Raw genomic sequence first — 17,277 nt, 5'->3', positions numbered from 1 at the left:
AGCAGGAACAGACAAATCTATATACTTTTATGTTTTTATATGCTTACATCAAATACATCTGTGATAAATTACAAAAGATCCTTCCCCCTGGCCCAAAATTTTAGTTGACTACATTTAGACTGCCAAGCAGATAACCTCACTTTCTTTTTTCTCATCTCTGCCTCGCAATCTTCCACTTCTATTGTGAAACCCTCTAAGTTTGATTATGTACAACAAGAAAAAATTTCCACCCACAGTAAACATCATGTTCATACCAAAACAGAAAAATAAAAAGGAATATAAATAGCATAAAGGCAAAATTCTATCATTGCAATTATATTCCTTCTCAAAAGCAATGATGCAACCTTTAAATTAAAAGCTGATTTATATTAGACTTGCAAATAATTTTTCACTATTCAAAAATCAAACATTAATACAATTACTTAATTAGAAAGTCAGTGATCCTCTTCAGCTCACTGCTCATAAAACAAAGGCCTTACTGTGAACAACTCGGAAAAAGCAGCATTTTAACTAAGCTACATGTTTTTTATACCATGTGACAAATTCAAGAACATGTATATGCTTTCTAGGATAAAGCATTCAGTGTTTACTTTCATTATAAATCCTTTTAAAAGACATCTGAAAGCAGTTAGAAGGACTATCAGGTCATTTCCTCTCCAAAGAATCTAATCTGTTTACCTTTATATCTATTGAGACATTCATAAAATGGATTAATAGCTATATGTACAATCCATATACAAAATTTAAACTTACTTTGAGAGCATAGAGTCCTGATTTCCCAGGGATTTTGAAGAATGTTCCATCACCTACACGAGTGTTAGTATGAAGCATTGCATTCAGGCAAGCTAATGGAGAGGTTCCACTGAAAAATAAAATTGTGCAGTCTAAGATTGAGTGCCTCTTGTAAAACTATTCCCTCGGTCTATTTTTTTAAAAACTCATGCTTGCCTGGCCTTTTTTTTTTTTTTGCGCCCCCCCCTCCTTTTTTTTTAATTCTCTCAACCCTGACAACATCTACATTACAATAACAGGCCAGTTTCAAACTTAATCATATGCATCTGTCCCCTAGGCTTGAGGCAAAAAGTCTGTGAATTATAATTATGCTTTTCTTCATAGAGCAACCAGCTCCACATTCTGAAAGAACCAAAGTCCAAATATTTATGTGAAATTACTTCATAAATAACACCATGAAGCCTCATTTTTAAAATGTTACAGACAATGTGGCTGCTGCACATGAATGATCAAAACAGTACCAAGTTCAAGGGCAGCTGCATCCCATAGGATGAAAGGCAACAAAAGAATAATAAAGAGCCCAGAAAGAACACATTTAAAATTAAAAGTGATATATAGTAAAGCCTTCTTCTGGCTCAACATGGTCAGCATGCATTATTATACGCAAATATAAGCACACTTGTGCCTTTTATGAAGCACTATCTTTTCTAATTAGAATTGTTTTAGAGATTAAGAGACTGACCTACTCAAGGTAGTTATTGTAATACCACTGTGGAATGCATGTTAAAGGACTATTTAAAAAGAAACACAACACATTAAGAAAAAAAATCAGTATTTGGACAGAGATATCTTTGACGTATATACATGTTTACATCAGAAAAAGAAAGCAAATATTTCTAGCCTAGCTAGATGTATACTATTCTGAAAAGTTGATCTAAAAATGGTGGGGAAGAAGGCTGTCATAAATTTTTTTATTTAATTTTAATTTAAGAATTGAAGTACAAGATCTACAGATGTACTATCACATCTTTGTCCCCATTTACTGGCTAATGTACATGATGTACTCAGGGACTGAATCTGAAACTGTGCTTCTTCCCTGGGGTCCCCAGTCTGCACGCACGCTTATCTTTAGCCACATAAATATATTCCACTTGGTTAAGTGGAACAATGCCTGTGCATTAAATTAAGTGTGTTGCTAAGTATTTCAGGATTAATTATATACTCAACCATAAACCAGGAACAGGGCTTCAAAGTTCATCAGAAACTACTCTTCTTTATTCTGCAGTATTGTAAGACAACATCCAATCTTGGTTAAAAATTACACGTCTAATTTTTTTTTTTTAAATGTGAAAATGGATTGAAATTGTTGTATTTCATATGGTTATGCTTTCTGCTGATTTCCATGGTTCTGTTACAAAAAAATTCATCCTTACTGTACATGTATCATTATTTTAATGGTAAGATCAATAGTGTGGTAATTGCTCTTCCGGTAAAAATTAAACTATAAAGTGCCCTCAGGCCAGGAAATCCTGTCTATTACAATTTATTTACTATAGGTCACCTAATGTATCATATTACTACATCTAAAATAAAAAATTGCAGGTAAAAATGCTGCTTGTTGATAAACACATCAGATATATAATAGGTATATACTTTATAGGTATTCTGAACACGGTCACACAACCTGAAAATTCTGACAAGTTTTTGCTGTTTCTTTTTCTTCCCTGCAAATAAAACTAGCTCCACATTTGGTTTTGATATAATACTTTAAAAAAATACAAACCAAAATATGTTGGAAATAAAATGATACTGCTAGCAGTGGGACAGAAAACATTAAGAGAGTTCATTGAGTTTAATGATTACTTAAACACTTTTGTAATATGTAGGATATTTCTCTTTACACATTTTCCTTACTGTATTAATGCTTGACAAGCAAAGACACAAAGCATTTAATACAGCAGTTATGGTTGTGTAATTTCTTCCATATGTTAACATACATAACGTGAAGCAATTTCAACTCTCTCAGACTTGGATCTTTTTAGTGAAACATTATCACCGATTAAGGCTTTCTCTGCAAGATAGAAAGAACTTGCTGACTCTGCAGCAGAACACAAACTTGGTATGTCAACAAGAAACCAAACTGTGTGTGCCTGTATGCACGATTTGTATTCTCCTCCTATTCTGATGGAGATACTCTGGACTCCACACTTATTTTTAGATATCATTAACCAATAAAAATGATACAGGATGAATGAACTCAAAATAGAGGATTTGGCAACATCTCATGATCACTACTGTGCTCACAGCAGATATCTTAATCTTCAAAGTCTAGACAACTGGCAAGTGGACAATAGAAACTACTCTCTGACTTACAAAGAAACCTGTATCAGCTACTGAGCCAAGAAGCACTTTAACTACGGCAATGCTTGTTTCTTACAGAGACCTGCAACTCCTAATGGCATGCAACCAAAGGGCCATATCCACCCTTCCTGAAAACTGGACTTGGGTACATCCATAATGAGCACAAAAACCCCATGCAGAATATTTTTAAGTTGCAAATGAAAATAACCTGGCAACACTGAGGGGTGGGATTTATTTTGAGCTAAGAGATCAAACTGAAGTTCCATGATGCCCTTTGTCAGTGCTACTTTGCCCCATGTCAACCAATGACTTGCCAATTCTTCTGTCAGCACTGGCATCCTTAAAACACTGTATTAAAATTCCCAAATGTTACCCAAACTGATGCTTGCAACACATGCTATCACAGCACATGGGACTGAGGTTCAAAACAGCAGCAATCAAAGATCCCACGATGCAGACTGATGTCTGAATCATAGAGTACTTTCCAAGGGATCTGTACTACTTATTGCATGCTTTCTAAATTCTCCTACAGCCTGAGGACATGTTCTTTCTGCTCAGAGCTCCCGGCATGCATTAATACAGCAGTCAAGGCCTGCCAAACATAAGGCTGAGTATCTTTGAATATCAAAAATGGCACAGCTTGACCTAAGTTCTTGAAACACTCCAAATCGGTTCAACTTTGATTCAGTTAAATGAAATTGGATACAATAACACTTTACTCTGCAACTTGATATCTGTGAATTTTTAGAGCCATAATATATTTTAAATCGATATGCTGCAAGTTTTATTGCCATAGTCTGCACACAAGAAATATGTTTACCATTTACAGTCCTCAGATGCAGAACTTTCACACTATTTATCATCATTTAGGTGAGACTGCTTTAAACCACTGTGGTATTCTAGAAGTCATTCATATATGGAAGTTACAATCTGTTGCAGTATGTCTTTAAGATTAGTATTTTTCTGCTTGTATGTTTATTTTATATACATACACATCTATACACATATACAAGCAGTATACCCTCCCCACACACACACTTTCAAAAAGGTTTAGAAGATGAAAAGTTACTTACTTTCTGTAAAGGTGATGTTAGGATGTTACAACAATCAGCAACATAGGAAAGAAAACAAAACACTCATTAATCTTTCAACATAAAAATTGCTAATGCAATTTGATCATTTAAAAGACATTGGACATTTCAATGTTTCATAAATTCTGCCTCCCAAAATCACTATAAGCTGGTAGTATTCAGTGCATCCCTTCAAAATTGCTGTACATTATCAAATCAAACTTTGCACCCCCAACTCCCCCAGTCAAAAATATCGCCAACATTTTGTGACTCTGGGCTCCCTCTACTGGTCACGCAGCCCGTGTTACCTAAATCGAAATGCCAGACTGCACACACCAATCTCTGCTAAAACATGTAGGAGAAGTACAGATTTCGGTTACTTCCTCCTCTGCCACCCTCCCCAAAAACCTATAAAAAATTTGTAAAAACACCAGTAAAAGCGCTACTTATTTTTATGTTGTTGACTTCTCAAACACATGGTTCTGTCAGAAAAACCCAGAAAACTTCTATGGTTATACATATAGTTCTAATGGTCTTTGCTAGACTGCCTGCCAAGAGACAAAAATTATGATCTTGGCAAAAAAAAGATGCCTTTTATATGGAAAATAAATTGACTAAAGCTGCCTTGTCCAGGCAATAGTGTGGCAGACAGTGGAAGTTCCCTGACACTGCTGACGAGGCACCCCGGGTCCTGCAGCAGGCAGCATTTCAGCCACTCAGCCCCACTGTACATGGTGTAACTCCCTCCTTTTCCTGACATGTTCCCAAACCTAATGACGACTGCTGTAAGAAGAGCACCTAGGTGTCGTAAATTTGGTCAGTATTTATTTGTTTGAAATAATCTGCTCTTTTTATATGCATCTATAAATAGTCACAAGGGAGCAACAATTTTTACTCACTGCTAGAAACAAAGTAAAACCAAAAGGCTTAAGAACTAATTTCTTGGCATGATTTGAAGTCACACAGAAGACACTATGTTAATAATGCATGTAAGTTATATAATTTCAGAGTGACAACAGATAAAGAAAATAAAACTTATCAGGGAAGGCTGCAGAAAATCCATTTGTGTGTTACAGTAAAGGGAAAAATAAAAGAAGGCATAATTGTAATTTTCCACAAATATGTAAAAGGTTGTTGAAGTCAATGGAGATTAATGCTCTTCATGGCCACTGGGGGAAGAAAAAGAAAATTCATGGATAGTCTAAAAGTGTGAATGTAGCTCCTGATGTTTTAACCAACATCATAACAGAGCAGGGGAGTTTATAAAATGACCTTCATCAGAAGATCATACAGACACCAGTCCTGGCTGATACATAGACTGGAGCCCGTCTCAGTGTTTGTATTGAATGATCTCTTGAGCATCCATCCAGCACTGTAATCTGTGATCCTTTATCTCTTCAATAAATCAAAAATTTGGTTAGGGCTGAGGTTAATCATGCACCCTAAGTATACTTGTTCCAACATATACAGCAGCTAGAAACACTGGAAAATTAACTCAATGTCTAGATGTGCATTGTTTGCTGAAGTGTTCCACACAGCACTGCATGCCCGGTGTGGTGAAGCCCTGTGGCTTCTCTTAAAAGCTTTCCCACAATCTTCAAGGAGCCACGTTCCCACAGTCCTGCTGTCAAGTGTCAGCAAAATGTCCCAACCTGCCTCACAAGATTGTAGCTGTGACCTAGCTCAGGAGTGACACAGAAGACCACCAGGAACCTAAGCAGCTATACCAAAACAAGAAGATAGCTATGCTATTTATGAAGATGACAGGCAAACTGCTGCTGACCAGTCGAGAGCTGCTCTTCTCCCACAGCCAGGCTTGACTGAGCTGGCAGTGCTGCAGCAGCAGTTAGTGCTGGGGCCAAGGCAAATTCTTCCAGCCTGGGCTCAGGAGGAACAACCAGGAGAGGTCCAGTGAAGTGAAGACTGAATAAAAGACTCAGACGTTTCACTATATTCTAATGGCACAGGCACAGGATCCTTCCCTTGGCACAGAGGGAAGCAGAGAGCACAGGCAAATAGTGGAAAATAAAGCTGGTGAGTGCAAGATTTCCTGCCAATCACCTACAACTTTTTCAGCAATAAACGCTACAAGTTAGGCTAAACAAACCAACCACTAGACCCTGGCTGGACATCACTTGCCCACCAAAGCTGCTTTATCACTCCCCTTCTCAGCTGGGCTGTGGAGAGAAAATATAAGGAAAGGCTCATGAAGTAAGGACAGGGAAAGATCACTCAGCAATAACCATCATGGGCAAAACAGACTCGACTTGGGGAAATGAGAATTGAATTTATTACCAATCAAATCACAGTAGAAAAAAGAGAAATAAAACCTAACCTTAAAACACCTTCCTTCCCTCCACCCTTCCCTCCTTCCTGGGCTTAATTGCACTCAAGGTTTTCTCTACCTCCTCCCCAGCAGCAAAGGGGAACGGGGAATGGGAGTTGTGGTCAGTTCATCACACATTGTCTCTGCTGCTCACCCCTTTAGGGTGGGGACCCCTCACACTCTCCCCCCGCTCCATGGTGGGTCCCTTCCAGAGGGTGCAGTCCTTCAGGACCATGGTCTTCACCACGGGCTGCAGGGGAATCTCTGCTCTAGCATATGGAGCACCTCCTCTCCCTCCTTCTTCACTGACCCTGGTGTCTGCAGAGCTGTTGCTCTCACATATTCTCACTGCTCTCTGCAGCAGTAGTTGCTATTGTGCAGGGTTTTATCCCCCTCCTTAGCTCTGTTACCCCAGAGGCACCACCATCATTGCTGATAGGCTCAGCCTCAGCCAGCAGTGGGTCTGTTTTGGAGCCAGCTGGCATTGGCCCCATTGGACATGAGCAAAGCTTCTCACAGAAGCCACCCCTGTAGCCCCCCACTATCAAAACCTGGCCATGAAAACCCAAAACACAGGAAGACTCCAAGTGGTATATTTGCTTTCTCAGCCAATGTTATATACAGACTACATATTCCAGGTACAGTTGCACTCAGACATCTTTATTTCAGTAGCAAAATCATAAGACTAAACATGATAATCCAAACTAAACCAATTTAAATTATCAAACAGAAAACTTGATTTGAACAATCAATTAAAATCTCGCTTTTGATTTTTTCCATTTATTTTCCTACTGCAAGGTTAATTTGTTCATTGCTTGAAATTATTAAATACCGCAATCAGCCAATAAATAGAGCTTTAATGTAACCTCACTTTTTGTTTATTCACACTACAAATGTAGTCATCAATTATCTAACTTATTGTACAGAACTTAATCCATGCGTATTTTCTGATGTTAAAATAGCAATGACACCATATTTACTAAATCATTACAAGTGTACTTATTTCTGTAAAATAATTTCTGGAAAGAACCTCGATTTGATGAAGAGATTGACTCTTAAATGTTGAACGAAAATACACTAGATGTGTGGGATATAAAAGGAAAAAAGGAGAAACTTTCCAAAATATCACATATCCAACATGATTTATTAAACAATAAAACCATCTCTTAATATGTGGGTAGTAGGTAGCTAGGGAACCATCTACTATTTTTATATATACAGTCTAGTGAAACTGTAGAGCTGGAAGATCTCAGCCTCTCACACAAAGTTCTTATTCATAAATTGGTACAATAAAAAAAGCATTTTTCTTTTGGAGCTTCCAATTGGCTTTTTAATTTTAAAGGGACTACTAATGAGAACTACAGAAAATACTCAATACGAATAGTCGACGTGACTGTCGAAACTATTTATGTTCTGAAGTCTTAATCATTTAAAAAATAAAGTCATAATAAATAAAGTCTTAAGCCTTAAGTTATTTGCTTAAGTTTTATAGGAATTGAAGTATGTACAGGTTGAATACTATTTACACAGTCTGAATAAATCATACTTAAAGTTTATTGCTTACATAAGCTCTCCCACTTGAATCTTTAAATGTATTTTAAAGGATTAAAAGACAATTCTTAAATACATTTTTTAAAGTTTATTTTCAATCATTTTTATCTACATTAACCAGAATTAACATCAGTTTTGTTCTCATTTGGGCAGCACTCTGAAGAAAATTTTTACATCTCTGGTCCTACTTATGCTTCACACATGGTACCTGACTTTCAGCCTTCCAATACCACCAACTACTATTCTTGGGCAGAGCAAATAAGCCAGGCTATCACACAACAAGAGAGAGTAGTGCAGTTCATTTGTCTGTAGTCTCACAGACTGCAAATAACTACCATAAGATGCTAGGGGAAAAGATCCATTATTTGTACTACTGACACTGCTTCATACTCAACTCTCATACAAATTTCTTGTTTTTTAAAATCAGATGGAGATAGAAGCATGATTATTGGTAGCATGATGGAAAAAACAAGGACCAGTACAGACACGTACACAGATGTAACACATCTGTCAGAGATACCCAAGGTCTGTCTCACAAACTAGCAGAACTTAGCTATCAACCAAAGTACTGAACCCCCAAATATCTAAACCAGAAGAACCTAGTAATGAACTTGAACCCTGCCCTTTGCAGCTTTGAGGGAGTTACAAGCAGCTGGAATCACGGTTGACTAAAGTGATATGTGACCAAGAAACTGAACCTTATCAATGTCCTTCAAATATGAAATAATCTGCAGCAATAATGTATAAAAACTCAACGTGGATCCTAAATTCAAGCTAGGTATTATGAAAAAGTAATCTTTGTGCATTCTCAGCAGGTAATCTCATTTACAAACTCACCTGAGTCTAGTTTTACATTCTGAATTAACCAAAACTCAAATCAGGGAAGGAGTCAGAAGTGAAGCTGCTCTCACAGAACAGGGTTCCTCGCTCTATTACCAAACCGCCTTTGAAGCATTAAGCAACACGGTCTCTCCTTAGAAGAGAGACATACAAATATTATTCAAGTCTTCTGTGAAGAATATACATAATAAACAAATACTGGAGCTTATGTCACTACCCTTAAGACCTCTTTCTACTAATCCTCGGATCCTCTTGCATGAAGCAATCTCCCTCTGGGCCTTTTGTACATCTAGATACAGTCACTGTGTGCAGTAATTACATGGCATTAACACATACAATAAAGCACAAACGTAATAAACCTCTAGACATACATCACCATGTCAGAACTAAGGTGGACAAGTGAATGAAACTGCTAGCTGAAGGCAAACAGGACAGAAAGAGAGAGTATGCTGGTAAGAAAATGCGGGGGTTTTTTTAAGAGTTGGCCAGACTGGCTGCATTCACCCACAGCCAGTGACTAACTGCCACACAATCAAAGATGTTTCTTGGAAAGCAAAGCTCTCATGCATGGCTACACATAAATATTTATTCTAATTTCCTCTCAGTAGCTAAGAGTTTGCCTTACTTTTGCAAATGATGCCACAGACTTAGGCATTTTTTTCACCTTTTAGCTGTATTGCAGCACTATTGTATACCTGATGTCTCTTTTTTTCCTCAGGGGTAAAGATTACTGAAAACACATCTGATCCTGCCCTCTGCTCTGTGCAATGGCCTTTCACAGACATTTCAATCAAGTTTGGCATTTCCACCCTTACCTTTTGAGTGCTCTGTGATCTGAGGCCAAGGTAGATGAAGTTCTGATACTGTACAACACGGGTAATGAATCTTTTTACTATCTAGAGCAAAGTCTATTTTATCTCACGGTGCTGGCAGCCTGAGAAAACTTCTGATGGTGTCAAACCTGGTGACAATAGCCACAGTAATGCTTCAGAAGAAAACAGCAAATGGAGTTCATCCATGCTGAAAGTGGAGCTTTATTACAACTCTTCTAAAACAATAAAATGAAAAGCCCTGTGAACAAAAGTTCACTGAAAATCTCAGTACTCTTTAAGTCAGCCAGGTTTTTTCCTTTTTTTTTTAACCGTTTTCTGTCACAAGAAAGCCTTTATTTATAAAAGTTCCAGAACCTGTGTAAAATTTAAGTGTTCCTGAACAGAATTTTACAGAGCTACTGTTACAAATTTTTCCCCGAAAATATTCATAATGTATCTGAAAACAAGATGCTGTCAGTATATCAGGTAAATTTGAGAAGAGAAAATAAAAAGCACACAAACCCATCGTACCAATGCCACATTATATACTACAGACTGAAAGGTATTAACAATTTTCCTGAAATTCAAATACCCCATGCTGTTATTTTTGCTGATTATCTTTTGCCAGTCATGCCTCTGAGTAGGTCTCCTTGAATACTCTGAATGTTCTGTAAAGTATGTTTGAAACGCCACGACACCTCTTTAAATGATATTCACATATGGCAACAAGCATTCCTCAACCAGAGAGGAAATGAGAATACAAGTTTTATGGAGAAATGTTTACACTTCTCTGTGCTCCCTAACACCTGGGAAAACCACAGGTTTTTCTTCTTTGTGAAGAAAAATCTCAAGGAAAGGATATATGTAAATGCATCTCTGCACTTTGAATCCTTACCATTTCATTAGATGTAGTACAAATAATACAAGAAAAAAAGCAATGCTAACAAAAAAGGGCACTTTGAACACGTTGTTGAAAGACACAGGCAAATAATAAAGAGTACCTTTTGGAATCATCCTGAAAGAAAAATGTTTCAGAAAGAAAATCATGCCAAAAGAACAAGAAATCAGCATGCGTCAGAGAGAGTCATGACAGCTAAGGTGTCCCCTGGACTGAAAACACCCTCCTCATTCAACACCACTTAAAAGAAACCATTTGATTTTTTTTTGTGTAACAAATTCTTATACTGGTTAAATAACACAGTTCTGTCTGACGGCTACTTCCTATTCAAAAATGTACTTTTTTGTACCTTTCTCTTTTAATAAAATATTTCCTTTTAATAGTTTTAACTGATTTCATTAAAAAGCAGTAGTACATTTTTCATTTTCTACTCCAATATCAATAATCACGATGAAGGACAAAACCATAAATAAAGGAAAAAAATGAATTCCTGCCACATTAAAGGAATTCTGGAGTAGAGGTTAAAAAATGGCTTTCTTAACGAAACCATGGGTTTTATATATACGATGTCTTATTTTAGTATCAGATTTCACAGACCCTTGTGGGCTTTAAATACATATGTTTAGAAAAATGAAGTAATGACTGTGCTACATTCAAAAATGTACTAAACCCAAGAAAAACATTGCCACAAAATGTGCAATGTATAAAATGAAAAAAACCACCCCACCCTTCCAAATATTCTTGGCTTCATGGTGGGTGAAGCTTACTCCTCAAGGAAAAAAAAAATAGTTAAGGTGGAAAGTAAAGTGACTATGCTGAACAAGACATAGTCAATAATCACTGAATGCCTTTTGGCCTCTAAAACTTAATCACCCTACACAAGGGACCTGTATGAAGTTATCCCAAGTTCTCTTGTTTAATTTGGCTTTTTAATTGGCCAGCCTCCACAACTTTCCCTGTAGTATTTTAAGAATATCTTTGTGTGTGTGTGTTAATGTGTTATTGATATACAACGGGTTAGTCAAATGCAAAATAAAAAATACACGCCAGGGCACCCCCCCCCCCCCCCCCAAAAAAAAAAAAAAAAAAGTTACAGCTATTTTTAAGAACATTCAGCTCCACCAAGTTTCATGCACTCATAAAATTTACTCTGGTAGGAACTTCCAGAAGTTACCTAGTCCAACCTTCTGCTCAAAGCAGGGCCACTTCAATCTCAGCCTTGTCCACTCAAGATTTGTGCAATCTCCAAGAACGGAGACCTCACAGCCTCCCTGGACAACCTTCCTCCTGTGCTTAACTGCTCGAACTGGGAAGGCATTTTTCTTAGTATTAAATCAGAGTTTTTCATGTCCCAGTCAGTGTCTGATGCCTCTCATTCTTTGCTTCTCATGCTGTCACTATGCAACCTCCAAGAAAAGCCTGGCTCTGTCTTCCCTACACACTCCCATTAGTTAGCAGTGGAGTGCCACGGGATCCCCCTGAGCCTTCCCTTCTGTTGTGTGAACAAGCCCAGCTCTCAGCCTTTCCTCATATACCATATGCTCCAGCCTCCAGCCATCTTGGAGAACCTTCAATGGACTCACTTTGATGTATCAACCTCTTTCCTGGAATAGTGGGCCCAAAACTGGACATGGTTCTCCAAACGAGGTCTCACAAGTGCTGAACAGAGGGGATGGATCAGTTCACTTTGCCTGCTGACCACACTCCTGCTAACACAACCCGACATGAGCTTGCCCATCTTTGCTGCAAGGGCACATTGATGGACTAATAGCTGCCTTGTTAACCACCAGACTCCCAGGTAATTTTCTGCAAAGCTGATTCCTGCCCTGTTAGCCCGCAGCCTATACCACCAGATGGATTACTGTGTTCCAGATGAAGAAGTTTGCTCTTGCCTGTACTGAATTTCACAAGGATCCTGTTAGCACAGTTCTCTGCTGTCTAGATCCCTCTGAACAACAGCCCAGTCTTCAGTGTACCAATTGCTTCCTCTAAACCTGCTGAATGTGCACTCTGTCCCAGATTCTATGTGTTTAACAGCAACGCTACCAGTAACAGCCTCAGTATCAATGTCTGAGCAAGACCACCTAGTAACCAGTCACCAACTGGAGTTAGCACCTTTGATCAAAACACTTTGGGGCCTGCAGTCAAACCAAATTCCCATCTACCTTACTGTCAACTCTTTGAGTTCCTATGTCATCAATTTGCTGTGAAGACACTACGGGAAATGATGCCAAACGTCTTGCTAGAGTCAAAGTAGAACATATCCATTGCTGTCCTCTCATGCACAGAACCACATAGAAGGTAAAGAGGCTGGCCAGGCATGATTTGCCTCTTCTCACTCATATTGGCTTTCCGCCACATTTGCTGAACTTTTTGTGCATTATAATGAGCCATTCTCATTCACCAAGGAAGATGAAACAGCTTTCCTGGACCCTTTTGTCCATAGTTTGATGATCAACCATGGCCAAAGCAGTCATCGACCTTCATACATACCATCAGTCCTTCCTTGTTAACATGTAAGGAGTCCAGGACAGCACATCACCTGCATCAAGAAATTTACTTTCAGGAATGGCCTGGCTTGCCTGCATCCCACACAACTACTATGGTCTGCAATAATTGCAAGGTACCCAGCAGTTACTTTAAGGCCTCATCTACTTCTTGGCCAGATGGTCTGCAGCAGATGCTCACCACAGCATTATTTGTGTTGTTCTGCCTGAGGCTCAGTGCTCATTCCAGGGCAAGGCACTGTGCACTCCCACCCCTCCTTTGCAAGCGCTGCCCCTCTTTGTCAGCCTGCATCCCTCTATCTATCCAGAGTAGCACCCTATTGTGTGCATTACTTCCCCATGTTTATAACCCTAAGGCGTTCTGAAAGTGTGCAGAGACTGCATAAAGAAAACACAAGGTTTCTCCAATTAAGTTTATCATCAGACACCTCCACGATGATCCCCATGCCTTTACTTCTCTTCAAATTCCAGCAACCTGCACATCAAGAAGCTGCTTCAAAGCCCTATAGAAGAGATGACTCAGATTGTGTCAGCAAAGATACCTTTGCCACACTCCATCTCATGAATCCTGTCCCTATTCAGTAGTTCTTATTCCTCAAACGGGGTGCTATGGCTTTGTCTGTGACACCAGCCATGCAGCCAGACTTGGACTTGATGGATGTGTCCTCTGCCACCTGAGCATTTCCACCTCACTGGCAGGATTGAGAAAAACACCACTTAGGTATTTGTGATCTTCACCCTTGCCACCAGTCAGAGCAGTCACTTTTAACATACTTGGGCTCACCCCAGCAGTATCATGGGTGAACACCAAGGGGTGAAGTCTGAGGGCTGAACAACGCTCGTCTGCAACATCTGTGATTCAAGTACCCAACAAGAAGTAAACCTCCAGCTATAGCAAGTACACCAGGTTGGAAGACGGGTGATGTCTCTGTCATGATGATCATCTCAAATAACTGTCACCCTCATTTTCCTCTTCATGTACACAATGTGGCTGAGCCTCAGCTGGCTCTGACTGTCTCCTCTGACAATCCTACTCACCTCCCTCCAGTGCATTACACCTATCCTCTGTAGGAAGAGAAGCTTTCTTCTATTGCCAGAAGTCATAAATTTCCATCTTCCCAATCTTAGGAGTCTCTATCCACAGTGATCTTATGACTACTACATAGGTAGTCCACAACCAGTAAGTAGCCAACAAAAGCTGTCTGTCAGAACTGAGTCAAATGCCTCCAATAGCCCTGACATGCTGCAGCATACAACCAAAGTTCCCAGAAACAGAAGCTCCCAGAAGATTTTCCCTGAAGCTTCCTCAAGAAGCCTGGAAACTGCTGCAACTGCTCATTCTCTGCTTAGCTGCCTCTGCTGGAGATCTGCAACAAAGTGACAAAATATACTGCAAAAGAACAACAGGACGTCTGAGCTGCTGCACCACCCACAGAGGAAGCCCATGCAGCATCTGACAGTGGCTTCATTAACTCTGTTGCACAAAGAAAAAGGGGAAAAAAAGAAGAACAAAGTGTTTCCAGAAAACCACTGTGAGGCAGGCCTAGTTCAGAAGACTGAGAAGGATTCCTACTTTATCATGCTATACCAGGACCATAACCCTGATGCAGGTCACAGCTTCCACCCAATACTCCTCCCCTGATTGGTAAGAATTTCCAGCCTTTCTTATCATCCACAGCAGGGACTCCTGTTACCACAGCTGTAATGGTTACAAGACACCACCCTGCAGTAATGCCAGCAAAAGTGCATTTCTGTACCTTTTTGTAAGGCTATGGAGCAGTTGCTGCTTTCACCAGCGAGGTTTGCACCAGGACAAATACAGGACTCAGGTCACTTTCTACCAGCTCTACCACTCAAAAAGGCAGCTTGAGCGGCTTCCCTCTAAGGCAGACCACGTGTTCCTGTCTTCATGACACGTTCTCCCCCCACACCCCTTTTTTCTTTCTTTAAAACTTGGTTATTTCCCCAAACAGCCATGTGAACCCTTGTGCCAGCATACAGGGAGGTGGGCAGACCAGAATAGAAAAAGCAGCTTGGAGGGAGCAGGATTATTCTTTCAGCTACAATATTGGTTTACAGTAACTGGAGAAGGATGGCCTCAGACTGACACGACTGGTTCCCATTTCAGACTCCTCAGAGCAAGGCCTGTATTTCACCTTTTGTCAGCTAACGCACCACGCTCCCTCCAGCCGCTCCCAAACCTACGTGCCAGATGCAGCTGGCTCGCCTCAGCCGTAACCCCTTGGGTTGCTGCATCTGGCGCCAGAGGACGCAGAGGAGGGGAGAGGCGCGGGTACCACCCTGCTGAGGGAAAGAAGAATTACCAAGCTGGATGGAGCCCCACACACCCACACGTTCCACCACTGGAGCCTTTTGTCATGTTCCTGGCTCCCTCACATGATTTCGACGCAATTTCCCAGCCGCTGCCATTAAAACCAATTGCAACTAAATTTATAAAGCTGGAAGATGCGCCTATGAACGTACATCTCCTTCTACCTTCCCCCAGTAATGAAAACAAAACACAAAAGGCAGAACACAACATGCTGTTAAGACCTATCTGAATTAAATTCTAAAAGGCATGTGATGTATGTCAGTGAAAAGGCTTAAATTATGGCAAGATTTAACCATTTAAGGAAATAATAAAAGAGTACTGCCAAGCAAAGTACTATATAGAGAACTTCACTAAGTACTACATAATTTAAAACTATTCTTTATATTTTATGAGAATTATGGATTTATTTTTTCATATCAGAAATCTCGAAATCTTTAATCTGTTAGTGAATCTTGAGCTACCAGGCTGTAATATGACATTACTTTATTAAACAATATTTCTTCCTGATAGAAACAACAGCATGAAAGTAAATAGCTATGCTGAATTTAAACTGATTTTTTTTTCTTTTTTACTATCAAAAACCTACTCAGTTATCCCATCTAAACTGGCTCAGTAACTTTGCCCCTTCTTAAAAACTGATGCATGCCAACATGCTGGCCTGCCAGAGTTTGCTATGCCATTTCAGCCACACCACGCACCCACCCACCCACCCACCCAGTTAAGTAATCAGTCCAAATCAGTAAGAAAGTTCTTAATGCTTATTACAATTTCTTTGGAAATTTTTACCTGGAAATAATGTATATATTCATTGAATTGCAATGCTGAAACCAAAGCTGAGTTATTTTAAAATAGGTATTTTACCACTTTTACTTGACGGAAAGTAATTTCCAGGGTCTTGGTTACCACATACAAGCTTCTTTCTGTCAGTTAAAATTTTTTACTTTGCTGCTAACAGCATTCAGCTACAGATTCCTCAACCACAGTGAACTTGCTTCGACTTGCTTCCTTTTCATTATTTTTTTCTCTTATTTTCTTTACTGTCTCCTTTTCTCCAGTTCTTTCCCTTATCTTTCTCTTCTCAATCTTCTCTTTATTTCTCTTCCTCTCTTTTACTCTCCTTTTCTCTCTCCCACTGCACGTCTTTTTCTTTCCCCTTTAATTTCTCTCTTCTTTTCATCTTCTCTCCCTCCTCTGTTCTCCTCTTCTTCTTCTACGTTCCCTGTTTTCTTTTTTCTTACTTTTCATTGTTTTCTCTTCTCCTGTATTTTTTTCCTAGCCCTTTCTTTCTTCCTTTCCTCTATTCTTTTTATTCTTTCATCTTTTCTTTCTTATTTTCTCTTTTCCCAGTTTTATTTTTCTTCTTTTTTACTTCTCTCTTCCTTCTCCTTTACTTTTTTCCTTCTATCTTTATTCTTTTCCTTTCTCTTCTCTTTACCTTATTTGTTCCCCTCTTTTTCTCCCTTGCTTTTCCTTTCTTTCCTCTTGTGCTGGGTTTGCCTTGGCCAGCAGCCAAATGCCCACCCAGCCTTTCCCTCCCCCTCCCCAACAGGAAACAGGGAAAAGAGGGGATGAAAAACTTGTTAAGATTGCTTACAAGTTACAGCAAGAGACAAAACAGAGTCGACTTGATGAAAATATACTTATTGCCAATTAAAAAAGATTCGGGTAGAGAGAAATAAAGACCAAAAAAAAAATTAAAACAACAGCTTTCCCCTTCCAGGGTCAATTTTCCTCCTTCATTCCCAGTTCCTCCACATTTCCCACACTGAGTGGTGCCGAAGCATGGGGGTTACAGTCAGTCCACAACTGCCCCTCTCCGCCACTGCTTCCTCCTCACAGTTTTTGTCT

At 39.4% G+C, this 17,277-nt stretch overlaps 1 protein-coding gene across 3 annotated transcripts in view; it reads right to left on the bottom strand.

Annotated features, from left to right (window-relative positions):
- LOC121672817 (putative Polycomb group protein ASXL3) overlaps positions 1-17,277 on the bottom strand; it is an 87,087-nt gene that overhangs the window by 28,561 nt on the left and 41,249 nt on the right. For all 3 annotated transcript variants that reach the window (XM_042045718.1, XM_042045716.1, XM_042045717.1), the window contains one exon: positions 754-862. In XM_042045718.1, the coding sequence (XP_041901652.1) occupies positions 754-862 (109 nt within the window). The remainder of the gene's footprint in view (positions 1-753; positions 863-17,277) is intronic.

This window comes from Corvus kubaryi, unplaced genomic scaffold (genome assembly GCF_017639235.1).
Source record: "Corvus kubaryi isolate FWS band 111438036 unplaced genomic scaffold, C.kubaryi_AGA036_p1.0 64988, whole genome shotgun sequence".
In the NCBI taxonomy this organism is placed as follows: Eukaryota; Metazoa; Chordata; class Aves; order Passeriformes; family Corvidae; genus Corvus; species Corvus kubaryi.
Note: the sequence above shows the minus strand (reverse complement) of the source record. Positions and strands in the feature narration are given on the sequence as shown.